At 39.5% G+C, this 21,456-nt stretch overlaps 2 protein-coding genes across 2 annotated transcripts in view; one reads left to right on the forward strand and one right to left on the reverse strand.

Annotated features, from left to right (window-relative positions):
- The first annotated feature begins 10,640 nt into the window (after positions 1-10,640).
- LOC149066800 (uncharacterized) lies at positions 10,641-11,129 on the forward strand. Its single transcript, XM_089253102.1, has one exon. The coding sequence runs from the start codon at positions 10,641-10,643 to the stop codon at positions 11,127-11,129; it is 489 nt and encodes a 162-aa protein (XP_089109228.1).
- An 8,272-nt stretch (positions 11,130-19,401) lies between these two features.
- Positions 19,402-21,456, reverse strand: part of LOC149066801 (uncharacterized) — a 62,774-nt gene continuing 60,719 nt past the window's right edge. Inside the window, exon 18 of the mRNA XM_089253160.1 lies at positions 19,402-20,235. Coding sequence (XP_089109286.1) covers positions 19,508-20,235 — 728 coding nt within the window. The 3' untranslated portion in view covers positions 19,402-19,507. The remainder of the gene's footprint in view (positions 20,236-21,456) is intronic.

Here is a 21,456-nt window from a genome sequence, read left to right on the forward strand (position 1 = left end):
AAAATATTTTTACAGAACGTCGTTTTTTACTTAAACAAACGAGCAGCTGAAGTGTAACCCACCCTCGGAATACCAGCTGAATACCTAAAAACATCAGAAAATATCCAAATAACATGTAAATTAATTTCCAGTCGGTGTGAAATACGTATATACTTTAACTTTTTCCATACACATGTTCTGAATGTCCTCTCGCCTACACCCACTGCGTCGGTCGCACCAGCTGAATTTAATTTTTGACCATTTTTTTTTTGTCGCACCACGGTCATTTTCTGCACACGAGGGCTAATTAGACCGGGACCTACAATTTATTGCCGATTCCGAACGGCATGCTTGTTTTTTATACTCATCGAGAGATTGGTGCGCTAACCCCTCGATGGGGGACTCCCTGCGGTAGCAATTTTTTGCTGCGGTCAAGTCGCCGTTTTTTGTTGTACCCCTGTGTCAGAAAAGTTTCCTGACAAGGACGAACCGGGTATCGAACTCGCGACGCCTCTAAACAGTACTTTAGGCCAGTATCTTATCGACCGGGCTACCGCGCCCCTTTAATTTTTGACATTACCCATAAATTAGCTAACTATTGTTGCACAAACCAGTCGGTGTAAAATGTGTAACCCAAAAGAGTGCCACTGCCTCCCAGACTAATACAAGACCAGGGGTGCACAACTTTTTCAGTCCAAATGTGCGGTATTTCGGGCAGCGGCGCTCGGGACAGCAACTTGTTCTTAAGCAGCATAAAAGGTGGCCATTTGACGGGAAAGTTATGATAATTATGACCCTAATTATCATAATAAATTTAGTTTTAATGCCATAGCCCGGAATCAGCCAGATCGCGAAATGGCCAATATCGTTGTAAATAGACCAGGCCAATGTCCGAATTTCGGGCTTTGGCCAGAAAGTTCGCAAAGTGGCCGGGATCCCTGGCCAAAGTCCGATAACAAAAGACGTGATTCAGGGTTATCGCCAAGTTTGCGAGTATATATAGCTATGTATCACACATTGGCGATGAAAAAAATGGATTTAGTTCCTACCGGACTGTCTCACATCGAACTTTGGCCAGGGATCTCCGACCACTTCGCACAATTGGCGGGCAAAACTCGAATCATTTCTGAAAATCGGACTTTCGCCAAAATTCTCGGCTAATTCGGGTTTGGCAGTAACATAATCATATAAAATACATGCATCTCACATATTTGTCAAACGTATATATACATTTTTTTTTTGGGCGAATCACATTTTGACTTGCATTACTGCTGTGGTGGTGTTCGTCATAGTGATGGACTCGCGTTGCGGGAACTTGGGTTTTAACCCCCCGTGTGATACAGTGGTGGTCGGCTGATGTTGGTTTTCTGTGGTTCCCAACTTCGCGCCGATCTCCCCGTTAGATATTAGTCACGGAGTGCAAAAGACCTGCAACGGTACAAATATCCAATCATTACACATCACTCATAGTTCGAAAACTGATGGCAGAGATTGCGAGCATTACACAGACAATCTTCACATTAGGTTCACAACATGTACACTCTAATATGCATCAATTAGTTAGAAATTCCGCAAAGGAATATGGATGAGGTGCATGTGTGGCTTAGTAGTAGTACCCATCATTTTCCGCGATTGGAAATTTTCCATTAATTTTAGTGATAGATGACAACTTTACTTGCCTTTGACAACTTTCTTGGCTTTAACAGTTTTACTTGAAAAACTTTTTTGATCTGACAACTTTTCTGGCAATTGAAAAAAAAAAAAATTTTTTTTGGCTGTAAATGGAAGCTTTACTGGCATCTGGCAGTTTTTTTGACTGTAAATGGCAGCTTTACTTGCCATTGACAATTTATTTGGCCGTAATTGGCAACTTTACTAGTTTGATAACTGTTTTGGCGACATCTCGTATTTTTATAAAAGAAATATGGCCAGCTTAACCATTTATCGTGTTGTAGGTAATGATGTTTTTTTTTTACCTGAACACATTTCGCTGGCCGGACGGAATCACTTGGCCGCATTGGACCTACCAGCCTTGAGGATGTGCGCCTCTGTTTAAGGCCGGTATTACACTATAAAAGTTTGATAAAATCCCTTGTATAAAACTCAAAAAATTCAACCAATAAAGTTCATAGGTTACATTCGAGCAAATGAAACTGATAATCTTATTGGTGACATTTTACAAGTTTTATAAAATTACCTTTATCAAACTTTTATAGTGTAATCCCGGCCTAAGACAGGCATTTTCTGGAGCATTTATCATTCGTTCCTTAACTGAAGAACCTTCGCAAAAATAACTTGGAATTTCTCGATTCATCTTTTTCATAATCTTCTGACGCGAATTCTTCATACTTTTCAGTGGTGGGGGATGTTTGAAAATTTCATTGTAAAAACAACGATGTTATTGTGAATCTTGTTAGGACGACGCAGGCAGACCGAATGTTCCCTCGGAGGTAAGGCCGCCCGTCTAATGCAAGAAACTTTTGGCACGTCTTACGTAATTTCATTTTATTTCACAGATTTTATTATTCTATAAAATAAAAAGTAATTGAAGATTGTTAGTTTTTTTTTTTAAACGGGTTAGATAAGCAATATTTTGAGATTTAAATTTCATTCAAATTATTTAAAATGATAAAAACATAGTTGCATTTCTCTATTACATCGTAAGATGGCGCTGTTCAAGTTGTCACAAAAAATCAGCGCTTAGAACCAGTTTCGTTCATAATCCCGACAGCTAATTTAGCAAATGCACCGCTATTCCGCGATTACATGATTTCAGCCAATTACGTCTCTTCTTGGTTTACGATAATTCCCACTACCTTAATATCGTACGATTTGTTGTGCTTTCGGTCACAAGGTGGCTTCCTTATGTAATAACTGGAATGTATTTCTGAAAGATTAACACTCTGTATGACAAACAAAATTGTTCATTTCAATTCGCGTAAGGGAGGATTGAAATTCCGTGGTTATACAATGGTAGCGAGGGATGAAGGTGGTAATAAGTTTCGGGAAAAAAAAATGCACTAAAAGTATATGCTTTTGGTGATAAACAGTTTTAAAACCTTTTAAATCAACTGAATCAGTGTAGGCCAGTGCTTCTCAACCGCCGGGCAGCGGCCCGGTACTGGGCCGTGACATCATTCATATCGGGCCGCGACTGATCTGCCGTTTCCTTTTTTCCCCCATTCACGTTCCGTTAATCCAAGTGTTTGACCGGGCCTTCCACTTACAAAAATGAATGAAACCGGGCCGCGGGCTTCCAAAGGTTGAGAACCACTGTGTAGGCGATAACGGACTGTGAACCTGAAGACAAAGGTTCGAATCCAGTTCGTGAAAGTTATCTGTTGTTTTTTTTTTTTCCACTCCTCGCCAGAGAATGATTTAAACATTTTAATTCTCTTTTACTGATGCAATATATTTTACAATATATTTTGCGGACTCAAAATAGTAAATCTATTATAGTAGTAATCAGGGCCGTCTTAAGAGCATCATGGGGCCCCGCGACAAATGATTTTTCTGAAGCGGTACGTGGCGATATATTGGCCCTCATGTGGCGAATTCTCGGAAATTTCACCCACATTTCATTTTTGTGAGGCCCCTTTTCTCTTGAGGCGCCCGGGTGGGCCCATGCCTTAAGACGGCACTGGTAGTAATAGAGTACTCAGTAAATCAGTTAAATATTATAACAAAAGCACATGCAGAAGAAATTAAGACCAATAATGTTACAAAAAACGTAGTTGTCTTTTCTTTTCCAAAGTTCCGATTTTAAAATATTTTATAGTTGTTTACGACTAATTAACGTGCATAATATATATTTCTTTCTATACAATAATTTTTCTGTTCATTTTTAGTCGATTTGCTATCAATAAATGCAGTGATAAATTTTACTAAAATTTGCAAAGATTTTCGTTATCCCCACTTTGGCTGTTTGAATACAGTTTGTACCGAGTTAATAATGTATTTATATGTTGCCGAATCTTAAAACTTTGTTATATAATAAATCAATTAAACAAATAATAACAAAAAATATGTAGAAAAAATTATTAAGACCAATAATAATTTTCTAAAATATGTAATTCCTTTTAGCATATCTTTACTCTTCTGAAGTTCTGTGATATTTAAATAGATATTTAAATATAAAATATTGTTTTTCGTACTATCATTTATCGGTTTATTTTTAATCGATTTACTATCGAAAAATGCATTGATAAAATTGAAGAAATTTTTTACTAAAATTTACAAGGATTTTCTATCACATTTTCGAAAATTCGAAATCGTTATATCCTCCTTTAACTGTTTGAATATTTAAGTTTGCTTTCAATATATATAAATTTGTTGGTTTAAAAAATAAAATCGTTTTTATAACATTGAAAATAGCGCGATTGCACATTTGAAATGCCTGGCGGAACTTCGGTGGAAATGTCTACCTTGTTTGCACTATACTGTTTGTTCCGCGATCAGATACGAAAATGAAGATATCGTAGAGTTACGCAAATTATCGTCGAGGCTGAAGCAACGTGATTAACTGCGTGGAAAAAAATTACGAAAAAAATCGTGTAATCGCGGAATATCGGTGCATTTGCGAAATATGCATCCCGACAAGCCACAATCCCGTCAGCATATTTCGCAAATGAACCGCCATTACATGATTTTTTTCAGTAATTTTTTTCCACACATCCAATCACGTTGCTTCAGCCTCTATGATAATTTGCGTAACTCTACGATATTTTCGTATCTGATCGCGGAACAGCGGTGCAAACAAGGTTGACATTTCCACCGATGTTCCATGAGACACTTCAAATATGCAATCGCACTATTTTCAAATGCTATATAAACGATTTTATTTTTTAAACCAGCAAATTTATACATTGAGAGCAAACAAATATTCAAACAGTTAAAGGCGGATAACGATTTCAAATTTCTGTGATAGAAAATCTTTGCAAGTAAAAAATTTCCCCAATTTAGCAATGCATTTTTTTCGATAGCAAATCGACTAAAAATAAACCTATAAATTATAGTATAAAAAATATATCATTCATGTTAATATATAATCTGTCAGCAACTATAAAATATTTAAATATCAGAACTTCAGAAGAGTAAAGATATGCTAAAAGGAATCGAATTTTTTGGTACATCATTATTGTTCTTAATAGTTTTTTCTACATATTTTTTGTTATAATAGTTAATTGATTCATTTTTATACTAAAGTTATTCGGCAAAATATAAATGCAATAGCTGTAACCTGCGGCTTCGCTCGCGTGAATTTGGTAATCCAAAAATTCTTCCATGAGAGAACTTTAGGGAGTGAATTTTGAGAAATCCCTTCATAGCGAGTCTGCATCATAAAATGAAGATAATGACCAAATTTCAAATTTAGTTTCAGCGGTTTTTCACTCGGCATGATTTCGCTACACAGCATTTCAACCCCCTCTTATGAGTCGAATTTTGAAAAACCTGAGTGAGTCTTTATGTCATGAAATAAAACTACCGACCAAATTTCATAAATGTTGGCTCCAGCGATTTCGGCTTGGCATGATTTTTCTGTATAACCTTTGAACTCTCTTATGACCCCTTTCACATGTGCAAGATTGGCGTCGCTTTGGTGGTAATTACTGGCATGACAACTTTTTTCCCCTCCTAGGGAAGAAAAAGGGAGAAAAGCTCATAAAAAAAGCCCATCTTTCTTGGGGTGGATTGGAGGTCGACACAAACCTTCTCTCCCATAATCCTATGCGCCGCGAAAACTGCTATAAGCTCCTTCGTCAACCATCTTGAATCAATCACTTCCGTTCAACTTACGTAACCAGTGACGACTTCCGGAAAGAAGGGGGGGGGGGATTACCGGCATAAACTTAACGTCATGTGAACGGTTTATAGCGAAAATCCCCGTTACCGGGAACTTCCAGGGATGTTTTATTGTACATGTGAACGGGGCTTTCTGGGTCGAATTTTGAAAACCCCTTTCTTAGTGGGTCTTTACTCCATAAAATATAAATATTGACCAAATTTGATATTTATAGCTTCGGTGGTTCCCGCGCGGCGATGGTGATTCAGTCAGTCAGGACATGTCCTTATATATCTACTCTAATATAAAATCACAATCTCGAAAAGGGCCTTGTTCTAGGCAACCTAAATTAGTGACGTTTTTTGAGTGACGGAAATCAGTTATGTTTTTGTGTTACGGAAGTCAGTTACGATTTTGGGTCAAGTTTTCATTTAACTTTTGCATATACAGTATATAGGGACCCATTTGACTCACGGGGTGACACTTAACCATGCGGCTACACGGGGCGCCGTTAAAGAGTTGTGCTAAAGGCGAGATGAATGGCTAAAAAAAAGTTCCACTGGTCGAAAAAAATCAAAGAAAATTTTGTGTCTGCTATGAAGGGGAGCGAATTTAGCATCCTGCCCACTTTGAAGGGGGGGGGGGGACCAGTATGGGCAATTCTGGACCAAACAATGGACCAGAACGAGCATAAATGCGAATTCTTGCACAGGAATGACTAGTTACGGCACTGCCGGCCGTCAGGATCGAAATCTCGACGCGTCAAAATCCCGACAAGGTCGAATTGAAAAATTGAATTTCAAAATAAAATTGAAAATTTTAATAAGCCGCACTTCGCACTTTCTGTCGGGATTTGCATTATCCGGCGTCCCGATTTTCCTCGCTGAGAGAAACGCAAATCCCGATAGAAAGTGCCATTTTGATGATCTGTATACCTACCGCGGTTCATTCAAATGACCAATAAATATGTCGCAGAATACTTTTAAACGATCCGTAAATATATCTCGGATCACTCAAGAGTAATCCGTATATCGTGGTCCAATTAAGTGATATGCAACAGCGTGTGTCGCAAGGCACGTAAGTGATTTGTAAACGTGCCGCTGGTCACTTAATTGATCTGAACATTTGACGTGGCTCCTTAAGAGATCTGGAACTGTGCCGCGGGTCACTTGAGTGATCTGGAAATGAGTCGCAGGTCACTTAGGTGATTTAGAAATATGTCGCGGGCCGCACAAGTGCTATGGAACTGTGCCGAATGTTGCTCAAGTGATACGCAGGTATGCCACGGATCATTGAAGAAATTTATGTGCCACAATAGTTCAGTTTTACAGAATTAGGTTTGAGGTCGTGGGCCACATCAGAGGACCCTGAGGGCCATAAATTGAGCATGTATGCTGTTTCGAAAATTGGTTCCCAAACTGTGGGTCGTGACCCCCGTGGGCAACGTAATGATCTGGGGCGGGGGTTTGCAAAAGACTTTCCAAAATTCAAATAACTTACACAGGAAATCTATTTCCATCTTTCGCAGTATAAATAAAAATCGAACATAAAAACACCCAGCGTTCATCTCAGCTGAGTCAACACCTTCTATAACAGAAAGCCTCCGCGCGAAGCTCGTGACGTCATCGAAGTCATCCATTTCACCTATAGTGATTGCATACATTGAAAAAAAAAAGATTTCGCATACGTCGGCCTGCTTTATCCAGTGGCTGCAAGTGAAATGGGCGACTTCAGTGACGTCAAAGCTTCGCGCAGAGACTTTCTGCTATAGAAGGTGTTGGGGCTGAGCTACGTATTGGCAGTGTTACGCACTGAACAGTAAAGCACAGAAACGGAAAAGGGCACCCAAATTTTAATCAACGGTAAAAAAATAAAAATTCATTGCCTTTTGTCAGTTTGAATTGCAACCGTTTAATTTGTCGAAAGCCTTTATAACTTTAATTATCGGATTTGACGGTATCCATGTTGCATACGTCAACAATAGATGGTGCTAAAGTCGTTAAACTTTAATTAAATTTCATTGATTGTCAAACACAAGTTGGTGTATGTATACCATGGGTGTTCAATCTTTAGGAGCGCTCGGGCCACATCATTCGTAAGAAAACGGATAGCGGGCCACTTGATCCCCCGCATCTCCGTCTATCAATCTGGTCGAGCGATGCAAGTCCCTTAAGTGATTCGTAAATGTGTCGTGGGCCGCTTGAATGATCTGTAAATGTTCCACGAGTCACTCAAATGATCGGTAAATATGTCGCAGAACATTTTAAGCGACCCGTAAATACTACATCTTGGGTCACTTGAGGGAGCTGGAACCGTGCCGCACGTCACTGAAGTGGTCTGTAAATGTGTCGGCTTCGTAAATATGTCGTGGTTCACTTAAGTGATATAGAACAGGGTACTGAAGTTATTTATGAATGTGCCGCAGTCACTTAATTGGCCGCTATGGTGGTCGAGTGGTCATAGCGACAGACTCGAATCGCGAGGACCCGGGTTTGAACCCCACCGTCGCCATAGTGGTTCCCAACTTCTCCCCATTAAAAAGTCTCGCCACAGAGAGCAACACACCTACAAACAGCACAAATGTAATTCAATCATAACACATCATTCACTTCCCTTCTGAAATATAGATGGCAGCACTGAAAAATCAAACACAACACTACATACAAACACACACTCAGACTGTTAGGTCAGGTACACACACAGTTACACTTCCGGCACAACTCACTAGGTAGTAAATCGCCCATAAATGGCGATAAACCTGAGTTGTGCTCGGTTTGAAAGAAAAAAAAGTCACTTAAGTGGCCGCTGTGGTGGTCGAGTGGTCATAATGACGGACTCACATCGCGAGGATCCGAGTTCGACTTCAACCGTCGCCAAAGTGGTGGTCGGCTGAAGTTGGTTTACTGTGGTTCCCAACTTCGAGCCGATCTCCCCATTAAGAAGTCTCGCCACAGAGAGCAACAGGCCTAGAACGATTAATTATTCAATCATTACACTTCACTCATAGTTAGAAAAACTGGAGGCAAATGGCAGCACTACACAGAAACAAACTTCACGTCAGGTTTCACTACACGTACAAGCACATTCTCGCATGTACCAATTCGTTAGAGGTTCCGCAGAGGAATATGGACGAGGTGCATGCGTGGTTTAGTAGTAGTCACTTTAGGGCCGTATTCACCGACATGGTTTGAACTATAGTCACAATTTTTTGATAAGAGATCCCCACGGATTGGTTAAATTCGATTTTTTAACCAATCTATGTTGATTTCTTATCCAAAAATTGTGACTACAGTTTAAACCATGTCGGTGAATACGGCCCTAAGTGATTTATAACTATGCCACGGGTGCCAAAGTGCTCTGGAACTGTGTTGAATGTTACTCTAGTGTTCCCACAGTGAGTAATATCGACCCCTGGTGGGCGATAGAAGCTATGTATTTAACATGGGATCCTATGAGCTCACTTAAGTTGGGGGGCGATTAAAGAAAAAAATTTCTAATGAAGGGGGCGATGGAACAAAAAGTTTGGGAAACTGCTCTAGTGTTATGTAGGTATGCAGTGGATCACTTAAGAGATCTGTTTATGTGCCACTATAGCTAATTTTACAGAATCAAGTCGCAAGCTACATAAGATGACTCCGAGAGCCACATATGGCCCATTGGCCATAATTTGAGCAAGTATGTTGTATACTTCGCTTACTTGCACCAGATTTCTTTTCTTATCTCAATCTGAATGCCGGATTTTTTCAAAAAAAAAAAAAAAAATCATAAAATGCAGAGTTGCATCATGCGTGTATGAATAGGGTTAACACACGCCTTCCTTTTTAATGAAATTTCAAGAATCATCCTACGTTTTCAAAAATTCGTCCTTTTATCGTCCATTTGAGATGTTTCTGAAATTTTTTTATTCACTCCCACACATTTACGGGCTTTGACCAATCGCCGCCGAAATTCCCTTAGTACAAGAACCAAAGTGTGTTGCCACCCTATTTTCAAAAAAAAAAAGATAAATAAATATATAAAACATCTTAGAAAAATTCATTTGAAAATTCCAGTAGATAGCAGAACACTACCAAACCTATAAATTTCTTAGGCCGGGATTACACTATGAAAGTGTTGTAAAAGTGCTTTTATGAAACTTGAAAAATATGCGGCGGCTCACCAAAGACTGTGCCAACGGTCGCCAAGTGCGGGGACTGCGCGAGAGAATTTTTTGTGACTAGACAGACCTGAAGATAACGCTGATTCAACATGTTATGTTCTCGATGATACAATAAAAGTGGACAGTAACAGTGGTGACCTAGACCGAAGCAACCTTCTGATGACATAAAGATGACGAATCTACTCAGCCGAAGCCCAATGTGTGCAGCACCGCCGATGCCATTAAGATCAGGGTAGGACCTTTTTGTGATCGCTCTATTTTGTTTGGTCAGGATAACAAATGTTCTTATTTTTATTTTCGCAATTATATAACTAGATTCGCATAAAAGTCTGTATCCAAAAATGCCTAACGATAACTCTCCTAACCCTTCGCCACCTGACCCATCACCAGAAAACTTACAAATTTGTCGCGTTGCCTTGAAACTCCCGCCCATATGGCGGCAAAATATAAAGTTATGGTTCATTCAAGTGGAAAGTTGTTTTTCAATATCCGCCATAACTAACGACGCTACCAAATACAATAACGTGATTGCGGTTATAGATCCAGAAACGCTCGCTTCCGTTTCAGATATTTTATTGAACCCACCCGAAACAAACAAGTATGAGACTCTTAAACAACGGATAATCGAAGAATTCTCTGATTCTAACACTTGTCAAGTACGCAAGTTGTTGTCCGAACTACAGTTGGGGGACAAAAAAACCTTCACACCTATTAAGGGAAATGAGAGATTTAGCCGGCAAATCTGTAAGCGACGATTTTCTAAAAACTCTATGGTTCCAACGTATGCCGTCAGAAACACAGGCCATCCTATCAGTTAGCTCAGAGAGCTTAGAGACATTAGCGAAAATGGCCGACAAAATAATAGAAGTTAGTAAAGACACATACAACAACAGCATCTATGCCATGGGGAGAGCGGAACGCACAGGGACCCCGCAGCTACATGTCAACAACGTTGAACCCGATAATCCCTCCCCTCTGACAGAAATGAGTGCCATGAGAGCGGAGATAGCTTCTCTTAGCAAAAAACTCGACCGCTTGTCTAGAGAGAGAGAAACAAACTATACGAGACGGAGGTTCAGATCTCCTTATCGTCGTTTCACTCCCTCATCACAAACAACCGGCTATTGCTATTACCATGCTAGATTCGGCAACAACGCCTTCAGATGTCAACAACCGTGCTCCTTTCAAACCAAGGAACAGGGAAACTAAACACGGCCGTCGACTATAATATATCGGCGACGTCAACACCGATGGCCGTGAAAACTTGTCGCCTTTATGTATTTGATAAAAGATCCCATTTGAGATTTTTAATTGATTCAGGATCTGACGTCTCTTGCATTCCACTCACAAAACATTACACAAAAATAGTTCCTGATTCATTTGAATTGTTTGCTGCCAATAACTCTAAGATACACACTTACGGCACCAAAGTTCTCAATGTTGACTTTGGATTAAGACGTTGTTTTGAGTGGAAGTTTCTCATTACAAGCGTACCAATACCGATCATAGGCGCGGATTTTCTTCTCAACTTTGGACTTTTAATTGATCTCAAACACCGTAGATTAATGGACAGTGTCACGAAACTTTCGCAAATTGGAAAAATTGAATATAACTCTGAAAACTATTCCATTAAGGTAATATCCGAAACTTCGGAATATCACAAAATCTTGGCAGAATTTCCTGAACTGACAAAAGTGTCGCACAAAGTGAAGCCTGTTCAGCATAACACTGTACATTACATCGAAACCACCGGCCCGCCTATACATAGCAAACCCAGGCGATTAAATTCCAAGCTCTATGATGCTGTTAAGGAGGAATTCCAATTTATGATGAATCAAGGAATATGTAGGCCTTCTAAATCGCCCTGGTCATCACCATTACATGTCGTATCAAAAAGTTCAGGCAGTATTCGTCCAGTGGGTGACTACCGCAAACTCAATGCCTGCACGGTCCCAGATAGGTACCCCATTCCTCACATTCAGGACTTTTCAAATGCATTACACGGTAAAAGTTGTTTTTCAAAACTTGACATTGTGCGCGCGTATTTTCACATTCCTGTTCATTCCGACCACATTCCGAAAACAGCTGTTTGCACACCTTTCGGCTTATTTGAATTTCCTTACCTGAATTTTGGCTTGTGTAATGCTGCCCAATCTTTCCAACGATTTATGAATGAGATTCTTGGTGATCTGAAATTTTGTTATGTCTATTTAGATGACATTTTGATTTTCAGTGACAGTGAAATTGAACATAAGGTTCACTTACGCACTGTTTTGCAACGGCTCAATAACTATGGCCTCACAATTAATGTTTCCAAATGTGTCTTCGGTGTTGCGGAGATATCATTCTTAGGCCACTCCATTTCCAAACAAGGCACCAAACCCTTGCCAGAAAAAGTTGAGCCGATTCTCAATTATCCAAGACCAAGAACAATTAAAGAACTACGACGTTTCCTTGGACTACTCAATTTTTTTCGTAGATTTTTACCACACGCAGCACATACACAAACTACACTGAATAATTATTTAAAAGGGTAAAAAAAAAACGACAACAGAGAAATTGCTTGGACTGACATAGCAAATAAGGAATTTCAAAATTCCAAAACACTATTGTCCAACGCAACCCTTTTAGCACATCCGAAACCCGATGCCAAACTCGTACTTCAGGTAGATGCATCCGATTTTGCCATTGGCGGCGCACTGTTTCAGGTGGTTGACAACGAGCTTCAGCCTCTTGCATTTTTTTCTAGGAAATTATCTCCCGCGGAATGCAACTACAGCGCGTACGACCGTGAATTGCTGGCTGCATATGCTTCTATAAAGCAGTTTCGGCATATGTTAGAAGCTAGGGACTTTTCTTTACTCACGGACCATAGACCACTAACATATGCCTTCAAGCAAAAATTAGACAAGGCTTCCCCTCGTCAATGCAGGCAATTAGATTTTATTGCCCAATTCACTACTGACATACACTATATAAAAGGTAGCGAAAACATACCCGCAGATGCACTTTCCCGCATAACATCAATTTCAATGCCCAATCCTATTGACTATAACGAAATTTCAAAAGCACAAGAACGCGACCAAACTTTAACTGATCTTTTACAAAATCCACGAGGATTACAGCTCAAAAAAGTGACTTTGCCAGACTCAAATACTTCACTATTTTGTGATCTCTCCACTGGCACAGCTAGACCATACATACCAGAACAGTTTCGTAAGCAGGTTTTCGAGACCATTCATAATATTTCCCATCCAGGAATTAAAGCTACAACTAAATTGATTCGGACTCGCTTCATTTGGTCTTCATTAAATAAAGATTGTAATAACTGGTCCAGACAATGTATACCTTGTCAAAAGTCCAAAATAACACGACGTACGAAAACCCCATTAGGTTTATTTCCTGACCAAACTGAGCGATTTGATCACATCCATCTTGATATCATTGGTCCTCTTCCTCCTTCTGGTGGCAATGCCTATTGTCTAACTATGATCGACAGGTTCACACGTTGGCCGGAGGCGGTCCCGATTCCAGACATCAGCGCCGAGACTGTAGCTCGCACATTCTACGCAACATGGATATCTCGCTTTGGGGTGCCATCCAAAATCACAACAGATCAAGGCCGTCAATTCGAGAGCTCCCTCTTCCTAGCACTGGCAAGAGTACTAGGAATTCAACGAATACGGTCCTCACCATATCACCCGCAAGCAAATGGCCTCGTAGAGGAGCTACACAGACCCCTCAAAGCTGCCATCAAAGCCTATAACACAGAACACTGGTGTACTGCTTTGCCCACTATATTACTCGGTTTCCGTAGCGTCTTCAAAGAAGATCTGAAAGCTACCACCGCGGAATTGGTATACGGCACTAGTCTCAGACTTCCCGGAGAAATATTCGATCCCACTCCGAGGGAAACATCATCAAAAGAACTTATTGAGACTATCAAAGAACATTTTACAAAATTACGACCGCGACCAACATCTTGTCATGCACCACAAAGTATTTTCGTCCACCCTCATTTGAAAGACTGCTCACACGTATTCATTCGGCACGATGGAGTGCGAAAGCCGCTTCAAGCTCCATATGACGGACCATTTCAAGTGATTCAACGACGTGAAAAGACATTCGACATCGATGTCCGTGGAAAAAAAAGAACAGTTTCTCTGGACAGACTGAAACCCGCCTTCCTGGCTTCAGACGTGAACGATTCCAGTCCGTCACCAACAAGAATTACCTTACCTACACCTCCCGTTCCTCAGACAAGAAAAACACGTTCCGGACGAACTGTCCATTTCCCGGACCGTTTCGAACCGTAAGTTCGCTACTGGGGGGGGGGGGGGGGAGTGTGCGGCGGCTCACCAAAGACTGTGCCAACGGTCGCCAAGTGCGGGGACTGCGCGAGAGAATTTTTTGTGACTAGACAGACCTGAAGATAACGCTGATTCAACATGTTATGTTCTCGATGATACAATAAAAGTGGACAGTAACAAATACAACCAATAAGCTGATCGGTTGCATTTGCTCGAATATAACCGATCAGTTCATTGGTTGTATTTTTCAAGTTTTATGAAAGCACCTTTACCAAACTTTTACAGTGTAACGCTGGCCTTAAATGCGAAAACATCCAATAAAAAAAAACGTTCGAACACAATCACTCGTCTTTATAAATAAAATTCGAATTTTTGAATCACAGAAGCCAGTGCATGAATCTCATTTTCCGATTGATCAGGATACAATGAATCGTAGAATGTTTTGTTTTGGAAATTTTTATCCACTATAATTGAGGATTCTTGGAATGGATTGCAGAATTTACGCGTGCTTTACGGGCCACCTAGACCCAGCATTTCTTAACCTTTTTTTGCCCGTGGGCCCTTTGAAGAATTTTTTTCTCGTGGCTCGCGTCTTACCCTCATCTTGAAGCAAGATCCTAAAGGATCTTGGGCATGACCTCTCACAAGTGTGGGACTGACAGAGCTGCAGCCCGGGGCCTGATATGGTTTTCATTTTTTTGTTTTCACACTATAAATTTAATATAGAGGAGGGTTGGGGTGTGAAAAATCCCATCCTGTGGAACCTGCTGCAAAATGTAGGTGGTGTGGCCCGGGTGGGTCCATGCCCTAAGACGGCCCTGGTTTTGTTGGATTATTTAAGTGTATAGTCACTAATATAAAAGCATTATTTCTTCACACCTTAATTTTTCTTCTCAGCTCTCTGCAGCCCTTCAAACCACCTGTCATGCCCCCCCCCCCCCTTGAAGTATCTCAGTACCACTAGGAGGGGGGGGGGCATATGGCCCCCGGTTGAGAGCCCCTGATCTAGACCAGTGTTTCTCAACCACCGGGCCGCAAGTGATTAGCCGTTTCCTTTTTCCTCATTCGTCGTTGGTCGTGTGCTTGACAGGGCCTTCGACTCCTAAAAATGAATGAAACCGGGCCGAGGGCTTGAAAAGGTTGAGAACCACTGATCTATAGACCAGGGATTTCCAACGTAAAACTCTTCGCGGAACCCTTGATGAAAATGAGGCTGTTCTACGGAACTCATACAAATTTTTGAACATTTCTCCAAAACAGTGTGACCCTACTGCCATTTCAACAGCATCATAGACCCGGGGCAAAATAAAAGGGGGCTTATAGTTACCACCTCTTAATCAGGTTCTATCTTTCGAGGGTATACAAATGGACACAAAAATTGTCTTCCCACGAAATTTTATGTTACATTTCAAAAAGCATCAAAATTAACCGAATTTGGTTAAAATAAATTTTCTTTCGATACATTTTAATTTTTTTACCGAAATATTCAACTTTTTTTCCTTCCATTTTTGGTCAGCTTTAGGGAGGGGGGCACAGATTATTCCCCGCATGATTCTTTGCTCTTAACATACATATTTGTCATAAATCATTGTGCCGGATCTCATCGTGGAACCCCTTATTCAACTGAGGTCGCCGCATGGCAACGAACAAGGAGGTAGGGATGGCAGGGCTCGAACCCGAGATGATTCTCATATTTTTTTTCACACTATAAATTCATGATAGAGGGGTCCCACCCAAGATCTCGGCCCAGTGGCCCTACTGCAGGATGTGGGGACTAAAGGTCTCCGTACCTGCCCGATTGAACTCATAGTTTGGACTCACGAAGTTGGAGCACCGCCATCCTATTAGGAGGCATATTCACGAATCAAGAGCTTCGATTATAACCATCACCAGAAGAAAAGCCCCCACACAACCACAAGTTTAAGTGAACACCATAACCCCTACTAATAATAGATATACATACTTAAGTATACAAAAAATCGACATCCGCAGTTGGTACAGTGATTTTATCATGCAGAACTCCCCAAAAAAAAGCTGCCACGGAACACAGTTGGAAACCCATGGCCTAGCCTAGACACACGAGTTCCACTTGGGCATGACACTCCCATGGTCTTTAGGCTAGGATCTTTGGTGAGCTGCTCTATTAATTCACAGAGTGAAAAACAAAAAAATTATGAACCATCTTTGACGTCCGGATTGGAGGCTTGTCCCCCCCCCCCTTCCTTCCTTGTGAGGGCCATGGGGGGGGGGACCTCAGTTGCATAGTAGTTTCCACAAGATCTGATCTAGCACATTGATTTATGATAATAAATATGATGCTCTGAGGTGGTGGTCATTTTTTGCACTGGGGCTATGATGCTTTTGAGACAACAGTAGAGGGACACACTTTTTGATAAATATTCAAATACAGAGTGGTAATAAATAAACTGACACTACTCACACATATGTAGAGCCTATCCTGATGTAGGCATTTTGATAAACTTCTTGGTATGTATATAAGATATGTGACCATGGGAAAAATATTAACACTACTCCGATCTATGTAGCACCCGTTGTGGCGGACGTGTTTCATCGACTTACGACATATACATTATTCGGACCACGAAGGAAAAGGTAACTGCAATGAAACAGCAAAATTTAACTATTTTTTTTTATTGAATCTTGGTTTTTCCAAAGGTCCGTATACAAAACTATACACCAAGTTTCATCAAAATACCTCCACAATAATAGGTGCTACATATGTCTGAGTAGTGTCAATTTATTTATAACCACCCTGCATTTGTTTGAGTTTCGTAGAGCAGCCTCAATATCATCAAGGGTTTTGCAAAACAGCCTTATAACTATCAAGGGTTCCACGAGAAACTTTACGTTGGAAACCCCCTGCCATATACTAAATTCACTATAGAGACCCCATCAAAGATCTGTCTTATGGGGATAGCTCTAGAATGCTCGCAGTTAAAGGGGAAAAAATTATTTTTACATGAAATGTGCGATTTCCTTAATTTCACCTACAACCGTTGTTTCTCTGCGCACAGAATTTCGATATTTGTGTGAAATGAAAAGAATATTGTGCCACTGTATACAGTGAGCGAGAATTTTTTTTCTGCTCAACAAATACTGTGTATATGCAAGCGTTCTCAGCAATGGTCGCCAATAAGCATCTCGATGTGTATGATTTACCACAAAAAATTCAGTTTTACTGCTTCAAATTTCATTGAATGAAAATATACTCCTTCAAGTTTTAGGTAACTTTTGTAACAGTTATATTTCTGTTATTCACTAAAAGGAAACAACAAAAACACTCCCTCTATTCACAAAATTGTGGCTTTAAACTTTGGAAAAAAGTGAAATTTCTCTTCAAATTTGTTTTTTCCCGAATAAAAATTGTTCTCAGTCATTCTAAGAATCTAAATCTCTGTATTTTGCGAACTTATGAAAAAAAGATGCCTTCCTCAATTACTTTTGTCCATTATCAATAAACGGGTAAAATTAAAATTTTATCACTAAAAAATATGCTTTCTAGTAAATATTAAAAACAAGTATACAGTATATTAAATGTGAGAAGTGCATTAATGAACTGGAACCATTTTTGCTGCCTATAACACAAAGCTGTTATAATTCTTTGAATAAAATTACAAAAAGAGCCTGGTTTTTTTATCATGTTTTGCATGAACAAAGCTGTATATGATGATATTTTATAACTAATAATATTAGTTAAATTGCTAAATTTTTGTCTCGAAGTTTTAACAGCTGTTATTTTTGCGTAGTAAAACTAGCAAAGCAAAGATATTAACTCCTTGGGCTTTCACATCTAAAAGCAACATGTATAAATTAAGATTCCAGAATCACGTCCTCAGGTGCTTCACTGGAGAACCAAAACTTTTCCGCCTCACCCATCTGCACAAAGATTTGAAGGTGTTGTCCATGTATTCCCAAATCAAGAAACCACTTCGAAAAACAAGAAAGGTCGTATCACCAGTGTAAATGAGGGAAAGGAGCATTATACGTTAGTTTATATGCTGTTCTTTCACCACCTTTTCTTTAATTTTTGGATTTAAATATCTCAGCGAACATTGCACTTAGAAACATGGAATTTTTCTGTTGGCCTTAGGTGATAGGGCACAAATTTTCTAATTCGAAGTTTAAGGACACGTAGACCGTAAAATTTAAATTCCGTAACTTCAATAATTTTTTTAATTTGAATGCCATTTAACATAATGAGCGACATCATTTTTGAAACATTTTTTTTCTAATTGAAAGTTCTCTAAACCCCCAGTTCAGGAAATAGCCATTGGATAACAATAAGAGTGGACAACCAGTATATGTGCTAAATAGTTCAGTTAATATTTTGAAGGGCAGACATTTTGCAAAACCAATAGGGGAAAAATTTAAATAGGTGCATCCGCTATGCCCTCTCGCCAAAGAGTTATTATATTGATTTGATATATTTACTCTCATCAGGTCATTTTTATTTAGGAAATTAAATTCATCAATGTTCCCCCTCTCCCTTCTAAGGGGGGTCATGAGAAACAAGTTGGAAACTGCTGTAGCGGTTCTCAACCGGTGCTCCTTGTGTACTCTCCAGGGGCTCAGCGGAAGCTCGAGGAAAATTTAAAAAGAACAATTATAAATATTTTTAAATAGTAAAAATAAATCACTAACTTTGATGAATAATTGACCTACGGGGCTCCCCCATAGAATTTTTTTTCTTGTAAGGGCTCTGCAAGTCAAAAAGGTTGAGAACCGCTGAACTACTGTATTAAGATAATGGGGTGAACAAAGAAAACTCTTTTCAGACACTCTTATCTTAAGGGTGGCAAAATCACCTCAGAGCCTCAAAATCGCTAAGGGTGGGTTGTTGTCGCCTAAGACAGCAGAATTTCTAAGACCGGCACTGGTAGGACAGTATATTGCTTCAGTATTTTCCAGCTTTCTAAACAATTTGGTTCATTATCGAAACAGAACAAGTAAATTGAAAACAGTCAAAATGACTGGCTTGGTTCTTTCAGTATTAACTGATGTCAGTGATCGAATGAAACATTTTTTGATGTTGAGAATAAAGTGGAAGTTGAAGCGCATTAACAATGATATGATTGACTCTATTGTGAAGTTCTTTTCATTTAGTTCATGAAATGTAGTGATCATGGATCTAATGAATGAACTGCTCAACATTCAGTAATAAATTGCAGAAATCAATATCTGCATAATTTTTATGCAACATTGAATCAATGGCAAAACAATTACAGTGATGAAGATGTACATTTTATACCAACAGAATTATTTCTTTGTAGTTTTAACCCTGATATTCTTCTTCTTGGCAGAAATCTGTCGTCCGTTGTTATCAGTCTCTTCTGTCGAAACGCGTGATTCTCTTATCATCACAGAACGACCCTTACTTGTTTCAGATGAGAATTTTGTCTTCTTGATTTTCTTCTTTCTCAGGACACCATCGTCAAATTTTTCAGACACCACCTTCTTAAGCATTTTCTTCCTCGCCATTATGGCAGACTTGTTCTTTTTCTTTGGTGACTCTTCTTTTGGTTTGTTATCATCCTCATCAGAATTTAGGCGTAAATCTTCATTATTAGAAGAATGTCCATGCGAAATTTTACCACCTGCTCTCACTGTAAAAGATATCTTAGAAGAGTTCTGTTTCTTTGCACTGGCAGACCCTGATGAGGCATCACCATCAGGTGTATTTGAATTAGAGTTGTCTGGTACAGATACCAGCTGTTGGTCATTCGATGAAGCATGGATATTTTTCTGAAATTTCTTTTGCACCTTGTTTTTGCCAACAGGCATTTTAGATGAACCTCCCCCCTGAGAAGACACAATTTTCTGCCCCTTTTTAAACTTCTTAGTAGGCACCAAATCAGTTTCATCTGCTTCAGATTCTGATAGCTTTGTGTCACCTGATTCACGGGCTCCTCTTGCAGCTGCTTTTTTTGCTTCCTTTTTGTTTCTTTTATGAAGTTGCTTCTTCTTTAACTCTTCTTCTTCTTCAGCTAGGAAATAATAATGTTATGTTCACATAAGAAAATAAATGGACAATAAAAAAGTATGAAATGCAATTCATTTGGCAAACATGTATGAAAAATGTATGAAATAACCTTCCTTGAAGACCCGAGAAAAGTTTCACTGTGTTTACAGAATTAGTCCCCCTGCAAATTTGGCCTATAGATTGAAAACGTTGCACACCCATTCTACCAAGCAAAATTTGATTTTTCAAATATTTAAATTCAGGGCAGGAACTAGGCAGGTGCACCCATACAGGGCCCACTTGGAAGGGTGCCCATTATGGGCTCAAAAATAGGTCAGAAGAGGCCTAAATTCAAATTATTGCACAGGGCTGGCTTGCTACAGCCCTATATTTAAATCCATAATGAATGCTGTTTCTGAATCAGCAATTTATAAGAGCTAAATAAATAGTTATTAAATTGTTAAAACATTTTATTCTGTAAGTTACTGTAGCTAGTAATTCTTCTTTACGTTCCTACATGTTATGTCCCAATGCACTACATCAAGTGTTTCTCAGAATTTTTGTAAAAACATAACACTTCACTCATAGTTAGGAAATACAGATGGCGGCACTACACATAAACAAACTTCATATCAGGTTCACAAACGCACAAGCACATTCCAAAATGTAACAATTTGTTAGAAGTTTCGCAGACGAATGTGAACGAGGTGCATTTGTGGTTTGGTAATGGTTCCTACGAGTGTCACAACGAACTGCAGATATTGATTTGTGTGCCTATTTATGCTTTTAAAGTAGTTCTTTTATAAGTGAAAATGTTTCCTAAACTATTCTGAGGGGCTGCAGATGAACCATGAATTGGATAAGGGAACTGCGGGAAACAAGTTTGAGGCACAATGTATCACTGGTGCTATGTTAGTTATTTGTTTAATTTTATATTTTTGTAGGGCTAGATATTTCCCTTAGTAAGATCGATCTAAACTGGGAATTTAACTTTTTTTTCAAAGTCACAAGTACCATCTATAGGTCCATTGGAAGCAGAAAAAGAGTACTCAACTTTCTTCCATCCTTTCTCTCAAACCCAGCACAGCTTCAGGCTACTGCCATAGGCAATTATTCACTACCGAATGAATTGCGCCAGAAGGGTGCATGTGTAAAATTGTCCATGGTGATAGACAAGAATTGTGCTCAGTTAGAAAGAAAACAAAAAGTTTGCGTAAGTACCTGACAGTCTAAGTGCATAAAATTT

The sequence above is a fragment of the Pholcus phalangioides genome, unplaced genomic scaffold (assembly GCF_987345545.1).
Source record: "Pholcus phalangioides strain wild (caught in Gottingen) unplaced genomic scaffold, Ppha-v1.0 ptg000032l_1, whole genome shotgun sequence".
NCBI lineage: Eukaryota > Metazoa > Arthropoda > Arachnida > Araneae > Pholcidae > Pholcus > Pholcus phalangioides.